The following is a 23,849-nucleotide window of genomic DNA, read 5'->3' on the forward strand; positions in this document are numbered from 1 at the left end:
ATGTGAGTTTTGCTTATTGATGAGATACATTACATCAGTTGATTTTTCAGATATTAAACCCATCTGGGATAAATCCTGCTTGGTCATGGTGCATAATTCTTATAATTAAAACTATTATTATTGTTTTAAGCCACTAAATTTGGGGATAATTTGCTAAGCAGCAAAAGATAATTAGTTCAAGCTGCCTAGTATGGGGCCATGGGCTCCTTGCCACCTTAGCTGCCAGGTGACTGGGATCAAGAGTGGGGCAGTTAGGTTCTCCAGTATCTGCTCTCTTGGGTGCCGTGAAGGCCTTGTCTCTCCAGTGTCTGGGTGATGGGGTAGTCTCACGTGGAGCCAGGAGCCAAGGACACACTCTTCTCTGTGGTGGCATGAGTGTTACAGCTGGACACAGGATACCTAGAAGCAGAGCTGGAACTAGAACCTAAGCCACAAGTCCCTGCCTCTCCAAATTCTTTCAATGAAAGTCATGACTCAGCTTGAGTTTCATCTGTGTCCTCCTGTCGCTTTCGGTAACGCTTGAATACATGAGGAAGACAGGTGGTGTCTATTTGCATGAGGGCCTGGGTGGTCCCTGGAAAATACTGGAGTGTGTGGCCGTTCCCTTCTCCAGGGGATTTTCCTGCTTCATCGGACCCGGGTCTCTCGCATTGCAGGCAGACTCTTTACCATCTGAGCCACCAAGGAAGCCCCCCACCACCTGGAAAATAATTTGCCTCGATTAACCAAAGAGCCAGGGCCTCCAGCTTAATTTTTAAAAAGTTTTTGACTGCGCTGTGTGGCATGTGGGATCTTAGTTTCTCGACCCAGGATTGAACCTGTGCCCCTTGCAGTGGAAATGCAGAGCCCTAACCCCTGGGCCACCAGGGAAGTCTCAGGGCCTCCAGCTTGATGAGGGCAAACCTCCAGTGCTGGAGGGCAGAGTGATGCCCCGTTGGGCTCCTGCCCACCACTTGGGTTGTGCTCTGCTCCTCAGACCCCGGTCCACACCCAAGGGGGAGGGAGCTGGGAACACTGCTACAGCGATGGCTTCCCCAGGCCCCAGAGAGGTGCCCTTGTGTGCAGAGAGCTCCTGAGTGCTCTATATTTGGGAGAAGCATTTTACGCACAAGCAAGTCTCCCTCTGTATGATCCCCTCAGAGGTGTTTGGGGTCATATTTTCAAAAAGGAAGAGGTCTAGCTATTTGCTGGTAAAGGCTGCTGCTGCTGGTAAAGGCTAGAGTGACAGAAATACTGCTGCTGAGAACCATTACTCCCAGGCTGGTGCAGCTGGTGGCCTGAGAAGCAAGTTTCATCCACTCATTTACAACATTCATTTTGTGTTTTTCCTCTGGTCCAGGCCAGGGTCAGACTCTGGAGAAGGCAGGCAGAGTGCCTTTCCTTTGAGGGGCTTGATGACCCACAGCGAAGACAGAAAATCTCAATAATAAGCAGTAAGTTTCATGATAGAGATAAGCCAAGCCTGCAGGCTTCCTGGAGGAGGTGACCTCTGAGTGGAGTTTGGAAACACCAGTAGGAGGTAGCATCATGAGGCTGATGGGTGGATATTGAAAGCCAGGGATGGGGGAAGTTGAGAAAATTATCTTCCTATTTTTTTTAATCTGTCTTCTTCCACTTCCTCTTTTCCTTTCTTCTTTTCCTTCTCTTTTCTCATCCTTCCTTCAGTTTGGCAGCCTCCCTCAAGCTCACCCCACCCCCAGTGCAGGCCCACCACTCACCAGGGCTGGGCCCCTATTAATTGCAAGTCCTTGTATTCATAGCTTCTGAGGGAAAGGAGGAATTTTCAAAACTGCTCCCAAATCAAGAGATCCCTGGTGGTCCAGTGGTTAGGACTCGGGGCTTAGGACTTGGTGCTGTCACTACCAGGGCCCAGGTTTGATCTCTGGTCAGGGAACTAATATCCTGCAAGCCAAGTGGTGTGGTCAAAAAAAAGAAATCAGGAGAGCCCACATGAAGAGGGGATGTGGGCCTGTACAGGCGCAAAATCATGACTTTCTGGTGTAGCTGTACCCACGTGACATCAGCAACCCCTGGCACACACAGCCTCCCATCCCAGCCAGAAGTACAGTTCATGGTCAGCCATGTTTTTCTTGTTTTGTTGCAAGCGTTATTTTTTGGTGTGATCATAAAATCTATCTATGCCACTGCTTTTTTTAAATATATTATTACATAAGTGGGATACTGCAGACAATTTAGTATAAACAAATAAGATAGTAAGATAGTATAAGGATTTCCCTGGCAATCCAGTGTGGTTCGGTTCGGTTCAGTTCAGTCGCTCAGTCATGTCCGACTCTGCGACCCCATGAATCGCAGCACGCTAGGCCTCCCTGTCCATCACCAACTCCGAGTTCACTCAAACTCACATCCATTGAGTTGGTGATGCCATCCAGCCATCTCATCCTCTGTCGTCCCCTTTTCCTCCTGCCCCCAATCCCTCCCAGCATCAGTCTTTTCCAATGAGTCAACTCTTTGCATGAGGTAGCCAAAGTACTGGAGTTTCAGCTTTAGCATCATTCCTTCCAAAGAACACCCAGGACTGATCTCCTTTAGAATGGACTGGCTGGATCTCCTTGCAGTCCAAGGGACTCTCAAGAGTCTTCTCCAGCACCACAGTTCAAAAGCATCAATTCTTCAGCGCTCAGCTTTCTTCACAGTCCAACTCTCACATCCATACATGACTACTGGAAAAACATAGCCTTGACTAGACAGACCTTTGTTGGCAAAGTAATGTCTCTGCTTTTGAATATGCTATCTAGGTTGGTCATAAGTTTCCTTCCAAGGAGTAAGCGTCTTTTAATTTCATGGCTGCAATCACCATCTGCAGTGATTTTGGAGCCCAAAAAAATAAAGTCTGACACTGTTTCCACTGTTTCCCCATCTATTTCCCATGAAGTGATGGGACCAGATGCCATGATCTTAGTTTTCTGAATGTTGAGCTTTAAGCCAACTTTTTCACTCTCCTCTTTCACTTTCATCAAGAGGCTTTTTAGGTCCTCTTCACTTTCTGCCATAAGGGTGATGTTATCTAGGACTCAGCATTTTCATTGCTGGGGCTCAGATTCAAACCCTGGTCAGGGAAATTGAGATCCTTCAAGCTCGCCCAAAAGAAAAGAAAAAGTGTAGCATAAAGGAGAGGAGCACAGAGTTCAGAGCCAGAAGGGGCAGTAGTTTAGCCTTTGGGGGTCTGTTTCTGTCTCTAAAAGATAACTATAATTATCATACCCAATTCACAGGTAACTGGCAGGACCCATCACATGGAAAGTACTATGTTAATATTTGTGATTATTACCATTAGCAAGTAAGGAAAAAAGAAAAGAAAGGAAACATAGTACCTATGATTTCAGGCGCCTGTTAACCCTTTGGGATATATGCGTCTATGCTTTTGCCCTGGGTTTATGGTCGGTTCCATAATGTGGGATACAATATGATCACAGCTCTTATTTTCCCAGTTGATCACTCACACTTGCACGTGTCTCATTTGCAAGCAATCCAGGATCTTGAGCGCACCCTGAAGTTTCCATGAACTAACTTGGTTGCTTACACAATGCCCGAAATAGCTCTGACTGCTGTTGCTTCTTATGGCCACAGGGTGTCGCTATGGGAGCCTGGTCCCAACCGGTCCCTAGGACTTGCTGGTGAAGGATGCCCTTGCTTTTTGAAAATGGGCTGCACTCAGCTAGGGCCTCCCCAGGCTTGACATCTCAAGATGTGTGCAGCAGCTCTCTTTCCCGTACACTTTCCTGGAAAAGGGAATGGCTACCCGCTCCAGTATTCCTGCCTGGAGAATTCCATGGACAGAGGAGCCTGGTGGCTACAGTGCATGGGGCTGCAGAGTCGGGACCAACTGAGAGACTAACATTTTCACTTTTTTCCCACTAGTTAGGGTGACCACTAGCTTCAGGAGCCGCAGGTTAGGACAGTATTTCCTTTTCTCCTTGAGAGCCCACACCGGGGGCTTGTTTAAACCCTCCAAACGTCAAGGGTTTTATGACACCCCGTTTTCCTGGGAGTGTGGTTGCTCAGTCCCTCTTGGAGGGTGCTGAGGTGGTTAGCCATCTGCAAAAGACGTTGTTGGCTCATCCAACGGCTACTTTCCTTCCTCTTCTTCACCAACAGAGGCAATCTCACCCCGTCCCCACCTTCCCAGCTTCTCATGCAGCTGGGTCACGGACATTGGCTCAGACCTTGCTGAGGGGTCCTGAGGAGCTGCTGGCTGGGGATTTCTAGGCAAGCCTTCCCTCCTGATAAATACGCATGACCGTCTTTCAGGAGACATCTCCTTCCTTCTTATATGTAAAAGGTCAAGCCTACAGATGAAGGCTGAGGTCGCCAGCCTCCAAGAGGATCTCCAGGTAGCTTTGCCTCCTGGTTATCCGTGCCCTTGAGTAGTCCTGTCCTGCAATGAATCAGGGCTGGCCTGTGTGACAGATTAGAATGCAGCAGAATGCAGACTTAGAAAATGAGAGGTTTTGAAGTTTCTGCCCCGGATCCTATCGGATTGCTCCCTCTGAGGGAAACAAGCCGCCACATTAAGGACACACGCAAGGGCACATACCCCACTGTGAGGACACTCAGGCAGTCCTGCAGAGAGGAGCCAACAGCCAGCACCGACTTGCCGGCCATGTGGGTGAACCTCAGGGGTCCTGGGAGATGGACCCTCCCAGCCCCAATCTGGCCTTCAAATGAGCACAGCCCCAGGTGGCATCTCTCTTCACCACACAAGAGACTGACTCAGAACACCCGACAAGCTGCTCTTGAATTCCTGACCCACTGAAACCATGAGGGATAATAAATAACTATAGTTACTTAAGGGCTTCCCTGGTGGCTCACTGGTAAAGGATCTGCCTACAATGCAGGAGACATGGGTTTGATCCTTGCATTGGCAAGATCCCCTGGAGAAAGAAATGGTAACCCACTCTAGTATTCTTGCCTGGAGAATCCTATGTGCCGGGGTCCAGCCCTGGCTGATCTAGGGTATTCGAAGGGGAGACGGCTTAGGCGACTATTTAAATATTCATCAAAGATATAAAGAGTAATAGAATGAGGATAGCTCAGTAGGAAAATTCAGTGGAGAAAAGAGGCTGAGTAGCTTGGTTTACGCGGGAGACCAATAAAACTTCAAGACAAGAAGCTTGCACCACTTACGTAGGCCGCAGGCGTCCTTCCGTTCTCCCGAAGGAGAGGAGACACTGAGGCCTCCCCGGTCGGATCTTAGAAGCCCAGGCATAATTAGTAAGCATGGCGGGTTCCGCGCTCCAGATGGAGACTCAACCAGAGTGAGAGAGAGAGCGACATGGGGAGACCAGTATTTCAAGAAACTGATCCCAATTCTTTATTTTCCAGAGTCTGTTTTTATACACTGAGATGTTATACAAAAGTCACGTGGGGACAGCAGTCCTGACTTTTATTAAAGTTAGGTGCTTCACACAAATGTATACAGAGGTCTTAGGGGTGTTACATCATCTTCTGGCCAGGGGGCCTGCTGACAATTTATGACCCTCTCCTTGTGACAGCAGTCAGTCAACCAGAACACTTTTTTCTCCAAGGGTGATTATTCTTAAAACAGATGCCACCCAAATAAAGTTACATTCCTATAGGGTGAGGGTGTAGTGGGTTTTAGTTAAGGAAAGAATTTACTTAGCCTAAGGTCTAACGTGATTAATATCAAAGGTTAATACTTATTTCTTCTATATATTCATTAATGTGTGTAAGGGCAGGGGATGTGGAGATTTAGCAACAAACATTGGCTCAACAAATGAAAAACCCTTCACCAATACAATTTCTAATCAGCCCATTATACTTATACTAATAGTTTTCTAACTTTTCTAAGGAACCTGTTTTTAGAAGGTTTAAAGCATCTCGTGCCTCTCACGGTTGGGAGGCTGTGAGCAATCACATGTGGCCGGACAAGCGTGTCAGGCAGGCTAGAGAACCTTCAGAGGAGTTTGTAGGTTGAAACACTCCTATCACGCCCAGGAATTATTATTAACTGGAGCTCTAAGTTAATTCCTTCTCCAAAAGAGGTGGTGGGGGACAGCCCCCCGTAAAGTCAGAGGTGTAGGTGAGAGCACAAAGTAGTAAAGTAGGCAGGCTCTGGTTATGGGGGTAGATGCTCAAGGATTTCCAGGGGGACTCCTGAGGCTCGATCCCGCCTTTGCGTATGTCGAGCCTCCTTCCTCATGACCTTTGTCACGGGCGGAGTACCTCACTCTGGCCCCCAACACCTATGGGTGGAGGAGTTTTGTGGGCTACAGTCCATGGGGTTGCAAAGAGTCGGTCATGTCTTAGCGATTAAACCACCACCAAACATAGTTGCTTAAAGCCATATGTTTGTGGGGATGTTATACAGTAAGAGAGTGTGTGTGTGTGTGCGTGTGTGTTAGTTGCTCAGTTGTGTCTGACTCTTCGTGACCCTATGGACTATAGCTCCTTAGGCTTCTCTGTCCATGGAATTCTCCAGGCAAGAATACTGGAGTAGGTTGCCATTCCCTTCTCCAGGGGATCTTCCTGACCCAGGGATTGAACCCGGGTCTCCTGCACTGGGCTTCTCTGGTACCTCAGTCAGTAAAGAATCTGCCTGCAGTGTAGGAGACTTGGGTTCAATTCCTGGGTCAGGAAGATCCCTGGAGAAGGGAATGGCAAGGGTCTTTCCAGTGAGTGGCCTCTTCGCAAAGAACTGGAGCTTCAGTTCCAGCACCCGTCCTTCCAGTGAATATTCAGGGTTGATTTCTTTTAAGACTGACTGGTTTGATCTCCTTGTTGTCCTAGGGACTCTGAAGAGTCTTTTCTCCAGCACCACAATTCGAAAGCATCAGTTCTTCAGTGCTTAGCCTTCTTTATGGTCCTCCTCTCAACCCACAGTAACTGAACCATCTTCAGTCCTACCAGCTATGTATGAAGGTTTCAATTTCTCTGTATCTTCGCCAACACTTATTTTCTGTTTTTTTAATTGATAAAGCTTAAAATTCTAGTCCATACTAGTGGGTATGAAGAACAATATATCATTGTGGTTTCTTTAAGACACTTAAAAATTATTTATTTACTTATTGGCTGTGCTGGGTCTTCATTGCACCACACACGCTCTTCTTGTTCACGTGGGCTTCTCTTGCTGCGGAGCAAGGGCTCTAGTTAAAAACTTATGCGTGTGCTCAGTTGCTCAGTCATGTCTGACTCTTTGCGACCCGGTGGACTGTGGCCCGCCAGGCTGTTCTGTTCATGGGATTTCCCAGACAAGAATCCTGGAGTGGTTTGCCATTTCCTACTCCAGAGGATCTCTCTGACCCAGGGATTGAACCCACGACTCCTGCATTGGCAGCTGGGTTCTTTACCACTAGCACCACCGGGGAAGCCCAGTTAAAAGCTTATGTCCACACAAAAGCTTGCACACGGATGTTTTTTATCACCTTTATTTCTTTATTGAGTCACCTCAAGTTTTTTTAAAGTTTTGGTTGAAGTATAGTTGATTTACAATGTTGTGTTAGTTTCAGATGTTCAGCAAAGTGAATCGCTTACACATATATCCACTCTTTTTTTTAGATTCTTTTCCCATAAGGCCACTGTGGAGTACTGAGTCAAGCCCCTGTGCTATGCAGTAGGTTCTTATTAGTTGTCTATTTTGTATATGTAGTGTGTATATGTCACTCCCAATCTCCCTATTTATTCCTCCCCTCCCCATCTCCCCAGAGAAGGCGATGGCACCCCACTCCAGTACTCTTGGCCTGGAAAATCCCATGGACGGAGGAGCCTGGTAGGCTGCAGTCCATGGGGTTGCTAAGAGTCAGACACAACTGAACGACTTCACTTTCACTTTTCACTTTCATGCACTGGAGAAGGAAATGGCAACCCACTCCAGTGTTCTTGCCTGGAGAATCCCAAGGACGGGGGAGCCTCGTGGGCTGCTGTCTATGGGGTCGCACAGAGTCGGACACGACTGACTCGACTTAGCAGCAGCAGCAGCAGCAGCAGCAGCCCCATCTCCCAGTAACCATGTTTGTTTTCTATATCTGTGCATCTGTGACTCTACTTCTGTTTTGTAAATAAGTTCATTTGTACCCTTTTTTTAGGTTCCACGTGTAATGATATCATATGATATTTGTTTTGTGTGTCTGACTTACCTCACTCAGTGTGACAATCTCTAGGTCCATCCTGTTTCTGCAAATGGCATTTTGTTCTTTTTTATGGCTGAGTAATATTCCACTGTATATATGTATGACATCTTTTTTATCCATTCCTCTGTTGGTGGAAATTTAGGTTGTTTCCTGTCCTGACTAATGTAAATAGTACTAAAATGAACACTGAAGTGCGTGTGTCTTTTCCAGTTATGTTTTTCTCTGGATATATGCCCAGGAGTGGGATTGCTGGGCCATATGACAGTTCTATTTTTAGCTTTTTGAGGAACCTCCAAACTGTTCTCCATGGAGACTGTACTAATTTAAATTCCCACCAACGGTATAGGATGGTTCCCTTTTCTGTACATCCTCTCCAATATTTCTTGTTTGTAGATTTTTATTTATTTATTTATTTTTAACTGAAGGATCATTGATTTACAGTATTGTATTGATTTCTACCAAACATCAAGAGGAATCAGCCACAGGTTTCCCCATGTCCCCTCCCGCTTGAACATTCTTTCCCCCTCCCTCCCCATCCCACCCCTCGAGGTTGTTATGGAGCCCCGGTTTAAGTTCCGAGTCATACAGCAAATTCCCATTGGCTGTCGTCTGCTCTGCATATGGTGATGTGTCTTTCCGCGTCACTTTCTCCATGCCTCCCGCCTTCTCCTCCTGCTGAGCCCTGCCCACAAGTCTGCTCTCAGTGTCCGTGTCTTCACTGCCGCTCTGCAAATAGTTTATCCGAGCCACCTTTTTACATTCCATATATATGCGTTAGTAAAAGATAATTGTTTTTCTCTTTCTGACTTACTTCACTCTGTATAATAGGCTCTAGGTTCATCCACCTCATTAGGTCTGACAAATACTTTCCTTTTTATGGCTGAGTAATATTCCATTGTATATATACACCACAGCTTCTTTATCCACTCATCTGTTAATGGACATCAAGGTAGCTTCCATGTCCTAGCTATTGTAACTAGAGCTGCGATGAATATTGGGTTATATGTATCTTTTTCAATTTTGGTTTCCTCAAGGTACATGCCTAGTAGTGGGATTGCTGGGTCATATGGTGGTTTTATTCCTAGTTTTTAAGAAATCTGCATACTGTTCTCCATAGTGGTTGTATCAGTTTGCATTCCCACCAGCAGGGCAAGAGGATTCCCTTTTCTCCACACCATCTCCAGCATTTATTGTTTGTAGATTTTTTTTATGATGGCCATTCTGATTGGTGTGAAGTGATATCTCATTAGTTTTGATTTGCATTTCTCTAATAATTAGTGATGTTTAGAATCTTTTCATGTACTTTTTAACCATCTGTATATCTTATTTGGAGAAATGTCTACTTAGATCTTCCACCCATTTTTTGGTTGGGTTGCTTGTGTTTTTGATATTGAGCTGCACAAGCTGTTTGTATATTTTGGAAATTAATGCCTTGCCAATTGCTTTGTTTACAAATATTTTCTCCCATTCTGAGGGCTGTCATTTTGTTTTGTTTATGGTTTCCTTTGCTGTGCAAAAGCTTTTTTGTTTCATAAGGTCCCATTTGTTTATTTTTGTTTTTATTTATAAATGTCCACACTTGTGAGCCTCCAAGATGCCCTTCAGAGGTGAATGGATAAATTCCAGTCCATTCAGACAGTGGAATATTATTCAGCAAGCACTAAGCAAAAATGAACTCGTAAGCCATAGAGCAACATGGAAGAAACTTCAATGCAAATGACTAAGAGAAAGAAGCCAATCTGCAAGGGCTCCACGCTGTACAGTTTCAACTATGTGACATTCCGGAAAAGGTAAAATTATGGAGACAGTAAAAATTTCAGTGGTTGCCAGAGGATGAGGGGAGGGAGGGATGAACAGGCAGAGTACAGAGGATTTTAGGGCAATAAAATTGTTCTGTAAGACACTATAATGATGTGCATGCATGCTTAGTAGCTCAGTCACGTCCGAATCTTTGCAACCCCTGGACTGATAGCCGGCCAGGCTCCTCTGTCCATAGGGATTCCCCAGTCAAGAATACTGGAGTGGGTAGTGCTTCTCCAGGGGATCTTCCTGACCCAGGGATCGAACCCTTGTCTCTTAGTCTCCTGCAGTGACAGGCGGGTTCTCTACCACTAGCACCATGGACTCTAGTTCATAATGATAGGTACAGGTGGTACTCATTTGTCCAAACCCATAAAAGGGACAACACCCAGAGTGAACCCTAATGTGAATGATGGACTCCGAGTGATAATGACGTGTCAGTGTAAGTTCATCGGCTGTGGCAAACGTCCTGCTCTGGGCAGGGGTGTTGATAAGGGGGGAGGCTAGGCATGTGTGAAAGCAGAGGGGTAAATGGGAAATCTAAACATTCTGTTCAATTTTCTGTGAACTTATGACTGCTCTTAAGAAATAAAGTCTATTAAAAAAAATAGTGTCCCTCGTTTGGGTTTGTCTGAGATTCTGTCATGATTACACTGGGGCCATGCAATCCTGGTGGGAATTCTGCCCCTCATTAGTCATGCTATTTTATTTATTTGACTGTGCTGGGTCTTAGCTGTGGCACGTGGGATCTTTTAGTCGCAGCGTGAAGGGGTCTAGTTCCCTGACCAGGGTTTGAACCTGGGTCTCCTGCATTAGGAGCTGGAGTCTTAGCCACTGGACTGCCAGGGAAGTCCCTAGAGAGGCACTTTAAGAGCATGCCAATATTTTGCCCCTCATCAAAAATCTCCCCTTAAATTTCACATCCATTGGTGAACTTTGCCCTCGGGCTGCCTTCCTGTCAGCAGCCCCTCATCATCTTTGTTTCTCCAGGTAGGACTTTACACAGGAGCAGGGGTTACGGTACCCTGCTACGGTACCCTGCTACGGACCGTAAGTACCACTTACAGTCCAGTCCAGTGTCGCTCTCCTGGCCAACACCTAGGACCCAGATTCAAATCCCTCATTCACAGTCCGTTTCGTATGTGGCAGCCAGACCCTCCCGCAGCACATGGGACTCTAGGAGACTCCTCTCACTTCCTGTCCGCAAAGCTTCTCTTTCTCAGGGCAGCTACCGCATCGCAGGCTGAGTCAAAAGGACCAGTTACTCTGGGTGGCGGGCCAGGAGCTCTCTTCCCTCACTTTGAGCCTCAGGGGCTGTGGATGGTGAAATCTCACCGGTGAGGCTGCAGTGGGCTCAGCAGAGACCTGCGATAAGATCCTGAGCGGTTAGGGCAGCTGCTTTGAGGTTGGGTGACTGGGAGCCCACAGGAAGTGACTCTGTGCAGAGCTGATGTGTCTTTCATCTCGGCATCCATCCTGGGACGGGAGCTGTAGGCTGGTGAGGCTGGGGGCATGTCTGTGGAGTTCAGGCAGCCAGAGGGGCTTCACGGTCAGTCCCCAGGGCCAGGTGGACCCTCGAGGGCCACAGACACAGATCCTCCATCCTTGCCCGCCCCCTGGAGCCTGCCCCGTTGGAGAGCTTATGTGGCCGCTGCCGTGCTCTGCTACATCAACCTCCTGAACTACATGAACTGGTTCATCATTGCAGGTGAGGCGGGGGCCGGGCAGGCTGGGCAGCACCTGCCACCAGCTGCTGCTGTGTGTCCACAGTGGCCCTCCACCCAGCAAACTTTCTCCTTGTGCGGCACATCTCTGCTATTCTCACCTCCACGCCCCACCCCAATGGTTTCAGGCCAGCCTGAATGGGGAGAGGACCAAACAAGTTCCCAATGTATCCCCCGACTGAGTTTGCCTACAGGTGTGGGTGCTTGATGGCGGTGGGTAGGTGAGGACTCCAGGGAGGGCTGGGCCTCGGGCAAAGCTCTGGAAATTCTGGGTGGAACGTTGAGGTGAGGTCCTGGCGTAGGACAGGGTGGCCTGGCCCTGCTTCCAAGCAAGAACAGGCTGGCTGCTTGTTTCTGGGGCAGCAGGCGGCGTGCAAACCTTGCACATTCTGCCTTCCTTCTTGTAGGCCCCAGGGCTCAACTCACTCTGTCTGCATGTCACCACCCATTGACTTCTTCGTTCATTCGTTCAAGGTTCAACCTTCTTTTCTGCCTTGATCATGCGCTCATTCAAGATGAACTGAGTACTATGGGCCTTGGGGACCCAGGGGAAGGGGGAGTCAACTTTGTAGCTCCTGAACACAGGAGTGACCATCTCATGTGGTAGAGAGAGAAACTTGTTAATAGGACTCCTTTGAGACAGAGAGATGCAGCCAGATGAAGAAGCGTAGGTTGAGGGGAGGGTACCTGGGGAGCTCAGAGGAGGTGTCTGCAGCAGCCAGGCTCCCTGAGGCCAGGATATGGATTCATCAGTTACCAGCTCGCAGATGCAGAATGAAGGTGACTTGGGGATTGCAGACAGCACCAGACCCTGTGGGTGACTGCCTTTGAGGAGCTCAGAGGGACACAGAACACACGTCCAAGTGTCTCTAACCCAGGACAGAGCTGAGTGACCATTAGCTGGACAGCCCCAGGATGAAAAAAAAAGGGGCTTTCCTGGTGGCTCAGGTGGTAAAGAATCTGCCTGCAATGCGGGAGACCCAGGTTTGATCCCTGAGTCAGGAAGATCCCCTGGAGGACGAAACAGCAATCCACTCCAGTATTCTTCCCTGGAAAATCCCATGGACAGGGGAGAGGAGCCTGGTGGGCTACAGTCTGTGGGGTCACAAAGAGTTGGACACAACTGAGCAAATAACTTTCCCAGGATGAAACACTGAGGGTTCAGGTAGAATTCACAGATAAGGGAGGGGCAGAAGGTTTGGGTCTTGAAGGCTGAGAAAATCAGTAAGGCAGGGAATGGAGCAAAAGTGCATGGTCTGATCAGACAGATGCGGAGAAAGCAGGAAATTATTCTGAAAGAGTATTTGGGCTGTATCATAGGTTTCTCGGGGACCAGGCTGGGAGCTTGCACGTTCTACTGAAGCAATGGGGAGCCACGGAAAATTTTCAAGTGGGGAGACCGTAATCGGGGTTGAGGCTCTGATGGAGGCCAAAGGAGACAGAGAGGTCAATCAGAGGCTACTGCGATAGATTAGGCTGAAGCAGAGGAGTCCTGCGTTGGAGTGGGGGTGGAGGGCTTGAAGAGGAGGGGAAGGGGCAACGGGGTATGGAGGCCTTTCAGCCCCCTAGGACTGAAAGGACATCTTCTGGCTGTGTGAGTAGCAGGGCCATGGTTATTGGGTTGAGGGAGGCCCAGGGAAGTGAAACCTTGCCCAGGGCCTGGGGACTGTTGAGGCAGGTGGTTCTCACGCACCAAGAATTCTCTTGTGTGAAGCAGGTCTCTGGGAGGCCAGAGTGATAGCAGAAAGATGAAAACAAGGCTGGACCCACACTTGGTCCCCCGGCTGCCTCCAGAGCAGCATGGGGCTCGGAGGAGCCCAGGAGTGGCCAAAACAAGGGGCTGAGTCCCAGTCCCCAGAATGAATGTGATTATAGAGAATTGTTTACTTAGCCATTGACTTAATTTTATTTACTTATTTAGGCTTGGCTGTGCTGAGTCTTTGCTTTTCTCTAGTTGCGGCAAGCAGGGGCTCCTCTCTAGCTGCGGTCCACCGGTTTCTCATTGCCATGGCTTCTCTTCTTGTGGAGCACAGGCTCTAGGGCATGTGGGCTTCAGTAGTTGCAGTTCCCGGGCTCTAGAGCACAGGCTCAGTAGTTGCGGTGCCCAGGCTTAGTTGCTCTGCGTCATGTGGGTTCTTCCTGGACCAGGGATCGAACCCATGTCTCCTGCATTGGCAGGTAGATTCTTTAGCACTGAGCTACCAGGGAAGCCCACCATTGACTTTGCTTATCTGTGTTGTCTCTTTCTTGACAATGAATATATCTAATTCATGTAATTAAAAGTATTAAGAGAGAAGGAAAGACATAGATGTTAGTATCTGGATTTTGTGGCAATTGGGTCCAAAGTAAATATCAGAACAAAAATCTCTTATTTGACTTCTCTGTTTCTTCCATCTTTTTCACCCGCTGGCAGGTCTTCGAGGTGTGAATGGCAGGTCTTCTTCTCCACCGTGGGGGCATTTCTGCAGAGCCCCATTTGTGACACTGGGTGGGCGGGTAGGCTGCCTCTGGCTGGGATGGTCCCAACTGTACAGCCATAGGTGGCTGAGACCTCTGTTTCTCAATCTGTATAATGGGGACAGTGATACTGATGGCCCTCAGCCGTCTCATAATTCAAAGAGATGACAGGGCCAGAGCCTCACAGTTCACATAAGTAGGTGCCTTGGACCCTGACTAGCTTTGATATACTACTACGGACTGATGGGATATCAGCCTAGCAAGATCTTAGAGCAAGAAATTGCAAGCTTCAGGGAGGTGGGGCCAAGGTCAGACCTAAGTGGGACCTGTCTCTGCAGCTCTCACAGGCACTCCATGTCGGTGTGTTCATGCCTCTGGAAGAACGTGCTGTGTGTGCACTTATGCCAGGCCAGGGCACATATGTCTTTGCGTGTACATGCTCATGCATGTGTATGTATATCTATGAATGTCTGGGATTTGTATAGAAGTAGGCCTGCTGTGCTGCACAGTTTCAGGGACTTTCATTACACCGTAGTCTGAATGGATGGCTGCCAGTCATTCCGAGGCTTCCCAGGTGGCGCAGTGGTAAAGAATCTGCCTGTCAGTTCAGGAGACTCAGGTTCAATCCCTGGGTCAGGAAGATCCCCTGGAGAAGGGAATGCAACCCACTCCAGTATTCTTGACTGGAGAATCCTAGGGACAGAGGAGCCTCGTGGGCCACAGTCCATGGGGTTGCAAAGAGTCAGACACGACTGAGTGAGCACACCAGTCACTCTATGATGTGAATGGCAGGCCTGCTTATGAGCAAATGCACATGTGCCTGTGGGTGTGTCTTTATGTGTACCTCTCAGTGTACATGTGTGTGGGTGTACAAGACTGGACTTACACGACTGTGAGTGCTGGCTCCTGTGTGTGTGTGTGTGTCTGCTTCTGGGAGTATATATCTCTGGGTGTGCCTGTTTGTATGTGCCTATGTGGATCTGCATGTCTGTGATGCGTGAGTATGTGTGTGTAGTCCAGGCATGCAGGCTTGTGTGTGAATGGGTATGTCTGTGCCTTTGGGATATGCTGGATCGTGTATTTGTGTGTGTGTGTGTGTGTGTGTGTGGTTGTGCATATGTGTGGGAGAGAGGGACGAGAAGAGTGGGCCCGGGTGCCATGTCTGTGCTGAGCTGGTCAGCTGTGAGCCTGTCCAAGATGCAGAGGCAGCTTCCTTTGGAGGCCTGGCAGGCAGCTTCCTGTTTCCTGAGCACTGTCCATCTGTCCATAGGAGTGCTGCTGGACGTACAGAAGTTTTTCCATATCAGTGACAGCAATGCTGGTTTGCTTCAGACAGGTAAGGAGGGAGTCCCCAGCCTGGGGTCGTCAGCTCACGCTGGGCGGGGGTCTTTTGGCAGGTCCTGTTCTCTGTGCAGCTCCAGCTGCTGGTGGGGGGCCAGCCTGAGCCCCATTGAGTCCCCTGGCACAGAGGATGGGTGGTGTTTGGGTGGGAGGGACAGTCTGTGTCAGAGAAGGAGGCAGTAGAGGCTGGGATTTGGTGCCTGAACAGCCTCAGGGTTTGAGGGTGAGTGCTGGGGAAAGGAGGCTTCCTTGGTGGCTCAGCGGTAAAGAATCTGCCTGCAATGCAGGAGACACGGGTTCTGTCCCCAAGCTGGGAAGATACCCTGGAGGAGGTCTTGGCAACCATTTTAGTGTTCTTGCCTGTGCAGAGTTGGACACAACTGAAGCAACTTAGCATGCACACACGCTGGGGAAAGAAGGGAGGGAGCTGGGGCTTGAAAAGGCTCCCAGGCTTCAGATCCTGGCTGGGGAGTTGGTCATTCATCCTTCATGTCTATTAAGCTCAGCTTTGTAGCTGGGGTTAGAATTTCTAACATGTGCTTTCTTCTCATGGATCTGAAAACCCTGGTCACTAGGACCCAGACAGACAGACAGGGGACTTCCCTTGCGGTCTAGTGGTTAAGATCTGTGCTTCCACTGTAGGTGCGGGTTCGATCCCTGGTCAAGGAACTAAGATCCTACGTGGTGCAGCGAAAAATAAAAAAGTAAAAGTAGATTGACAGACAGCGACACATACCCACAGGGGCTCAGATGGGGTCTGGGCCCACTGGGGCCTACAGTCCAGCAGAGGGGAGCAGCCACACCTTCCATGTCAAGGTGGGGGTGGTTGGGGTCACGAGGTGCTAACTTTTCCTCTGTGGGTTTCTGGATGGTGACACACAGATGCACACACGTACCCACATGTGTGCACACACTGTCACAACACAGGATAAACATGTGTGCTCTTCACAGTTTTGAGAATCCCGGTACTCCTCAAGCCCATGTATTTCTTTCCTAAGATAGATCTGCCTGAGAACAAGCATCTGGGTCTTTTCTCCCACCTCCCTTTTAATAGTCACCTGTCCACCATTTTGGGGAGGAAAATACAGCTCTCCCCATTCTGAGTTTTACTAGGTGTAAAAAACCTCCAGGGGAGACTTCCCTGGTGGTCCAGCAGCTAAGACTCTATGCTCCCACTTCAGGGGGCCCAGGTTCGGTGCCTGGTCAGGGAACTAATGTCGCAACTAGGAGCCTGAGTACTGAAACCAAGACCTGGTGCACCCAAATAAATAAATAGAATATTTAACGCCCCCCCCCACCGCCTCCGTATCAGACAGAGGGACCCCTCACGGCTGCTGGCTTCTGCTGACGAGGCCCTGCGGGCAGGACAGAGAGTCGGTGGAAACTGATCGGGGATGTTTGCTCCAGGCCACAAACCCCGGATGGCAAGGTGCCAAGCCTTATCTCGCTGGCCCGTGCGCGTGTGTGACAGTCTTCTCTTTATCTACAACTGAGAATTCAGAAGTGAGATGGTTGTCTCAGGGATGGGTATCAACACATTTATTTCAATGAAAAAAAAATGAAGCTGTACAGTGGAAACCAAGATATCATTGTAAATCAACAAAACCCCAATAAAAATTAATTAAAAAACGAAGCCAACATTTTCATATCTTTCTCACAGAAAACCAGTCTGATTTGCCCTATTGATTTGCCAAATGAGGACTGACTTTGCCCATAAGGCTCTATGGTGCATGTTTCCCATGAACTTGATCTGCAGCCCTAAGGACTGATGACAATCTAGTTTAAAAATACAATCATGGCTGGAAATCACATCCTTTGCAGCTAGTTAGACTTACGATAAAAAATGCCTTAGATGTCAGCTGAAAACATGCAAAGGGATACACGGTTCTACAAATGGAGGCACCTAACAAAAGAGTTAGATTATTGCGTTAGATGGCAGTCTTTCCCAGTTGCTCATATCTCAGGGCTAAGGTGGGCAGGTGGTGCTCATCTTCCAGTCATACTGTAGCCACAGAGAGGCTTTCTAGGCTCAACACCCAGAACCTTCTAGATTAAACAGATAATGGAAGTTGAGTCAATATTTCCCTTCTCTGGTTCTTACCATGGCGAGTAGGATTATTACTGCAAAGCCCCTGATAAATGAGTTGTGTGGAGGGAGAAGTTTGTGTGTGTGAGAGAGAGAGAGGGAGAGAGAAAGCCTGTGAACACAGAAATGTGCTTGTGAGTGGGTAGTGGGGATGTGCACGTGCGTATATGTGTTTGAGACTGGATGAAGGGAAGGGTCTTTTCTGCAGAAGTAGCCCAAACAGGTATGTGGGAAGGGCAGTAAGCTTGGAGGCCTGACAACCAGGCTTGTCCCTGGTGACTTCAAGTGAGTCTTCTTACTTTTCTGAGTCACCACAGGGGTGCAGACAGGAGGAAACTGATGGCTCAGAGGGCTCAGTGTAGCTATAAGAATGGGGTGGGAGGTGGGGCGAAGCAGTGGTCAGACACCCCCCAGCCCCTCTGCTGTACTGCAATGGGACTTAGAAGCTGCTGGAGTTAGTTAACTGATTTACAATATTTAAAACAAACACTGATGTGGCTTTTACCATGTGCCAGGTGCTGTTCTAAGGGCTTAATAACATGTAGTCATTTAATCTTCACAACAATCCCACAAGGCAGGGGTTATTATTATTATGCCCATTTTACAGATGACAAACCTGAGGCACAGAAAGGCAGCAGGACTTCTGAAGGCCACACAGCTTGCAAGTGAGAGAGCTGGGATTCAAATCCAGGTGGTTGCGTATAGAGTCCTTCTCTAAACCTTGTGCTCCTTAATGACTTCCACCTTGTCACAGGAATGATTTGAATCTGGAGATGCTGGGAGTGAAGGCGTGCCTGCCTTCCACTTAGGGACGGGCTTCTCCATTCCAGGAGATCTGCTGGTTTAAAGTGTTTATATCCTGCAGGTGGCTCAGTTGTAAAGAATCTGCCTGCCAATACAGGAGACGCAGGTGACTTGTGTTCCATCTCTGGGTCGGAAAGATTCCCTGGAAAAGGAAATGGCAACCCACACGGGTATTCTTCCCTGGAAAATCCCATGGACAGAGGAGCCTGGTGGGTTGTAGTCCATGGGATAGCAAAGAGTCCAACACAACTTAGCGACTGAGCATGCACACACACGTACTGTGAGGGATCCCTACCCCTAATCTCATAAAGTATTAGAACATTTGGGGAAATAGAACCTTTAGGTGACAAAGATATGTGTTACCAAGACACAAAGCAACCTCCCCAGAGAAAGACTGATACATCTGATTACATCACAGCTAAATTATTTTGTGTGATGGTGATTGAAATTATAAATGCAATTAGCAATAACAATAGATAACATCTGCTGGGTATTTACAGCAAGCCTATCTTTTATGTGCTTTATTTTATTTAATCTTCCTCATAAGCTTAGGGGGGAAGTACCATTACTTTTGTATTCTGATAAAAGGGGAATCAGAGAGTAAAGAAAGGATTTTGCCCAAAGTCACACAACTAGGAAGCGGTGGGGTCAGAATGTGAGCCCAGGAATTCAGTCTCAGAATTTGATTTTAAATCCTTAAAACAAATGTAAGGGACTGGAGAAATTAACACAGAGCCAATAGAAAAAAATAGGCTGAGTATGTGAACCCAGGGGCTGATCCTCAGCCTCACTGGGGAAAAGGATGATGCAGATTAAAACGTCGGCGAGACACCATTTGTGTTTTAACCATTAAATGAACAAAAATAAATCGATTGATCCTATCAAGTGTCAGCAAACAATATGTAATACCTCTTTGGAGGCCAATTTTGACATTTCATTTTGGCAGTAGTTATTACATTTTTAAATGCCGTTGACATCAAAGATTATTCTCTGCGGAGTATTAGGTCAAACCACATTCAAGTGCCGTTTTTTGTAGGTCAAAACTGGCTTCATTTCCGCCAATTGCTTATGGCGTAACCCAATACGAGAACGGGTCAGGGCAAAGTGGGAGGGGCTGGAACCTGAGTTGGGACGCCTCTGGGCATTCATTGGATTCAGAAAACGTCAATCATCTGTGCTTAGTGAATGAAGACGCAGACGCTGGGCGGGACCCCGAAGAGCCCAAGGCCCTTGGGTGGGGGGACCGGGTGGCGGAGGGTTAGACCTTACCCTGGCCACCTGCCGGCTCTCGGAGGCAGCGGACTCAGCGAGAAGGATGGAGGCGATTTTATTTGAGGAACAGAAGCAGTGAAGGTATACCTATCCACGTGGTGTAGTTAAGCAAAAACGTGGCAATTTCTTTGTCTTCGCAGAATAGTAAACGCTTTCATTAATCCAGTCACCAATTCATAAGTGTTAGGTACTTTTGAAAAATGGTATAAATACAAGTGCAGCGTCAGGGGAATGTTTTACTTAGGAAAACCAAGTCTCTTCCAGCCTCCAGGGGCCGCTGGTTTATAATCAGTGTGCTCATTCTTAACCGTGCTCATCTGCTCAAAGCAGGCATCTGGCCCACACCCCGCCCACCTGGCCTTCCACCCGCTACCTCCAGCAGGGGCCTGAGAGCAAAATTTCACCAGGCCCAAAGTCAGGCTCACAGGGGTGGGAGTTCTCCTAAAGACAGGACCTTGGCAGCTCCGTGCCAGACCCTGTGCTCACTTCTGTCTCACCTTTACACAGCCTGGGAGGGGGGAATGTTGACCTCCACTGTTGGGCTGGTGCTCAGAGAGCACTCCTTAGTCACCTAAGGCTGCACAGTGAGCTAGCCTCAGAGCTGAGATTTGAGTCCGGGCCCAGCCCCCCGCCCTTTCCTCCCACTCCCCCTGACTCTAGGCCGTGGCGGGGATTGGGGGATTCAACTTAGGTTTTTCTCTAGCCGGTTTCTACTCACTTTAAAGCAAGCTGAGTCAGTTTCCTCTTCTGGGCCTACTGGACTCTTCTGCTCCGCACCCGCCGCCACCCTTTGTTGGGGTGGGAGCTGCATGCCGCCCTTTGTGTGTCTCCTCCAGTCTTCATCAGCTTCCTGCTGCTGTCTGCACCCGTGTTTGGCTACCTGGGCGACCGACACAGCCGCAAGGCCACGCTGAGCTTTGGTATCCTGCTCTGGTCCGGAGCCGGTCTCTCCAGCTCCTTCATCTCCCCCCGGGTAGGTGCTCTCACTCCTTCCCGGCCCCCGGGGGGTCCTCCCCTTCCCCCTCCCCCTCCTCCATCATCTTCCTCTGTGATCCAGCTCCAGCAGAGCTGTTTCTGCTCTGTTCCGGGCTCCAGCCTGGCTGGAGGGGACTGCCTTCCACGGGCTGAGAGAGGGGTCTTCTCAACAGGCCGTTGGACTTTCTTAACAGGGGCCTTCCTCTTTGGCATCTTCCTCCGGACTGAGCTAGGGGTGGGGGTGGGAGTGGGGGTTGGGGTGAGGGTAACTGCTACTGTCTGCGGGAAGTGGCCTGGTGAGCAAAGGCCAGTTTGTTAACCAGGATGCCCAGGAAAAAGGCTCCTCAGGGCAGTGGCTGTGGGAGCCAGCAGGGGGCGCCTGTACGATTTGGGGGAATAGTGAGGTATCTGGAGCCCTGGGTTGTGGCGATCCTCTGGAGAATGGAACGGCAACCCACTCCAGTATTCTTGCTTGGAGAATCCCATGGACAGAGGAGCCTGGTGGGCTACAGTCTATGGGGTTGCAAAGAGTCGGACACGACTGAGCGACTAACACTTTCACTTTTCACTTAGAGCCCTGATCTCCTCCGTGTCACAAAATGCCCTCGGTCCCGCGGACAGATCTTTAAGTCCCCTTTGCCCTGAGGGTGATTTCTGGAACTGACTGTGGTCTTGTGCCCATTTTCCCAGTACTCCTGGCTCTTCTTCTTGTCCCGGGGGCTGGTGGGGACTGGCACAGCCAGTTACTCCACCATCGCACCCACTGTCCTGGGAGACCTCTTCGTGAGGGACCAGCGGACCCGTGTGCTGGCCATATTCTACATCTTTATTCCTGTTGGAAGGTTGGTATTACCCTGGATCTACTTCTCTGGGTGGTAAACTGAGGACCAAAGGGGTCAGAACAGGGGCTGGGCTGGATGTAGGAGACATTGAGCAGAAGGGGTTGCATTTGAAACCCAACTCTACCTTCCTCTCTGTGTCACTTTGTCTCTCTGAGCCTCGGTTTTCTCATCTGTAAATGGGGCCAAGAGCACCTACCTGTAGCCTATGGTGGGGGTTAGAGATGTGTAATGGAGATGCTCCCTGCATACTAACGCACTCCTGGAGGAGGGAGAAAGAGCAGCTCAGCGGTGTGGGCTACACAGGGAGGGGCTGACTCTGGGAGGTGAGGCAGGGAACTGTGTTAGGGTTGGGCCACACACCCCGCAATGGGATAGGACAGAGTGGGCTTTGCAGTCGGACCCCTGAACTCTGACTTAGGTTTCCTGAAATCACCTGACTTGGGCAGGGCTGAGACTCGGAGAGGCGGGGTGAGTGGTCCTTATATAGGGAGACAGTGGATGGTTGGGATGGGCCTGGAGCCAGAGATCACTGGTGACTTACCAAGGGCAGTGGACATCTGGGCCTCGTGTGGCTCACTTTCCCCAGTTGGGAGCTGCTGAGAGCTTGCTCCCTGGGGTAGGGGCACCCTGGCTCAGGCTGGGCTTGGGGTCTTGGGGCCGCCTGCCTCCCCTCACAGCCCATTCCCCTCCTTCTCTGTTGCAGTGGTCTGGGCTATGTACTGGGGTCGGCTGTGGCAGAGCTGACTGGGAACTGGCGTTGGGCCCTCCGAGTGAGTCCAGCTTCCTCTTCTTCCCTCTGCTTTCCCCCCTGGGCCAGCGGGGACTTTCCAGTCTCCAGTGGCCTTTGCCCCTTGGCACAGTGTCTGGCGCCATGGCGGGTGTTCAGACATCGGCAGCTTCAGGGCTGCGTATGGACCGTGGCCTCTGGAAGTTGTGCCCCTGGTTCACATCCCAGCTGTTCAGTTTGCTAGCTGTGTGATCTCAAGGAAGTCACCTCCCTCTTTGGGGCCTCACTTTACCTATCTGTAGAGTGGGGAAGTAAAGCTACCTTATGGAATCTTAAGGATTAGTGAGGCAAGGGAGGACGCTTGGACAGGGCTGGCGTGGCAGATGGAGGTGTGGGCCAGGAAAAGAAACCCTTACTGGAGCAGCAAGAACTCAACAGTCAGTGTCAGTGTAGTCAAGCCTCCAGTTCTCAACCATGTCAGTCTCACTGATTCTAACAGAGTAGTGTCAGTACAGGACAGACAGGTATTAAGTCAAATCCAAAGGGGACCATGCTCCCCAGAGAGCCTGTCCTCTCAGGGGTGAGGGGATGAGAAGCAGTGGTATGTCAAGCTCTGTGTATAACCAGCTCCTCCGATATGAGCCCATTTCCCCTAGCCCCCGGGGCACAGAGCAACCGAAGAAACTGGTCCACAAAGTTCAGTCACAGCTGGGATCTCCTGGCTTCCAGGAATGTGGTCCTGAGCTTCCTGGGCCCTCCTGTCCCCAGATCATGCCCTGCCTGGAAGCTGTGGCCTTGATCCTGCTTATCATGCTGGTTCCAGACCCACCCCGGGGAGCTGCTGAGAAGCAGGGTGTCGCAACCACGGGGGACCCACGGAGCAGCTGGTGTGAGGACGTCAGATACTTGTGGAGAAAGTGAGTGTCTCTACTCCTCCCTGCATGTCATTGAAAACCCCTCTGCCCACCCCAGCATCACAGCCCTCCCTCCCTCTGCCTCCAGGGAGCCCTCCCTGCCTGCCCCAGTATCACCACCCTCCCGCCCTCCGCCTCCAGGGAGCCCTCTCTGCCTGCCCCAGCATCACCGCCCTCCCTCCCTCCACCTCCAGGGAGCCCTCCCTGACTGCCCCAGCAGCATTCACAGCCCTCTGCTTCCTCTGAGTTCTCTGTCACCAGCTGAGATGTTGCTCCCCCACTCAGAGGCCTCCCTCTGCCTGCCATGAGACAGAATTTGGGCTGGGAGGGAGGGAGCTCCGGCCTTGGCTCTGCCACTGCCTTATCCCTGAGTGACCTGAGACTTGGAGCCTCACTCCCCTCATTTATTCAGCAGACATGGTTCTGTAGCTTTGCCGGCTTCTCAGGTTGTTGGGAAGATGCCCAAGTGTATAATGCTCACCTCTCCGAGCCTCATGGGAGAGCATCCCTCCTCTGTTCCAGGCATGGCTGGGGAGGTAGGTTGGGGTCACCTACCCAGGTCTCATAATTTACCATAATATGGGGCATGGACCAGACTCCACTTCTTTGTTACAGAGCCATGAGCCGAGTGGAGGGCAGGGAAGAGGGACAGATTGCTGGAGAATGTGATGTTGGATTTGGGTCGCTCTGGTGGGGGAGACTTGATCCTCAGAGAGGAGGGAGGAAGGCAGAGTGGGAGCGAAGGTGTGGAGGTGGGAAGGGCAGGCAGCCTGCTTAGGGGGTGTTGGTGGAGGATCAG

At 49.7% G+C, this 23,849-nt stretch overlaps 1 protein-coding gene across 4 annotated transcripts in view; it reads left to right on the plus strand.

The window, feature by feature from the left end:
* The first annotated feature begins 11,191 nt into the window (after positions 1-11,191).
* Positions 11,192-23,849, plus strand: part of SPNS2 (SPNS lysolipid transporter 2, sphingosine-1-phosphate) — an 87,937-nt gene continuing 75,279 nt past the window's right edge. For 2 of the 4 annotated variants that reach the window (XR_009731273.1, XM_061390757.1), the window contains exons 1-6: positions 11,378-11,616; positions 15,360-15,425; positions 20,429-20,565; positions 21,258-21,409; positions 22,113-22,179; positions 22,905-23,053. Coding sequence is in view for 3 of the 4 variants with exons in the window: in XM_061390757.1 (XP_061246741.1) it covers positions 11,421-11,616; positions 15,360-15,425; positions 20,429-20,565; positions 21,258-21,409; positions 22,113-22,179; positions 22,905-23,053 (767 nt within the window). In the remaining variant the exon portion in view is untranslated. Of the gene's footprint in view, positions 11,617-15,359; positions 15,426-20,428; positions 20,566-21,257; positions 21,410-22,112; positions 22,180-22,904; positions 23,054-23,849 lie in introns of all 4 variants that reach the window. The other 2 variants (XM_061390760.1, XM_061390759.1) reach the window with 2 other exon arrangements.

Source organism: Bos javanicus, chromosome 19 (assembly GCF_032452875.1).
Source record: "Bos javanicus breed banteng chromosome 19, ARS-OSU_banteng_1.0, whole genome shotgun sequence".
Taxonomy (NCBI): domain Eukaryota; kingdom Metazoa; phylum Chordata; class Mammalia; order Artiodactyla; family Bovidae; genus Bos; species Bos javanicus.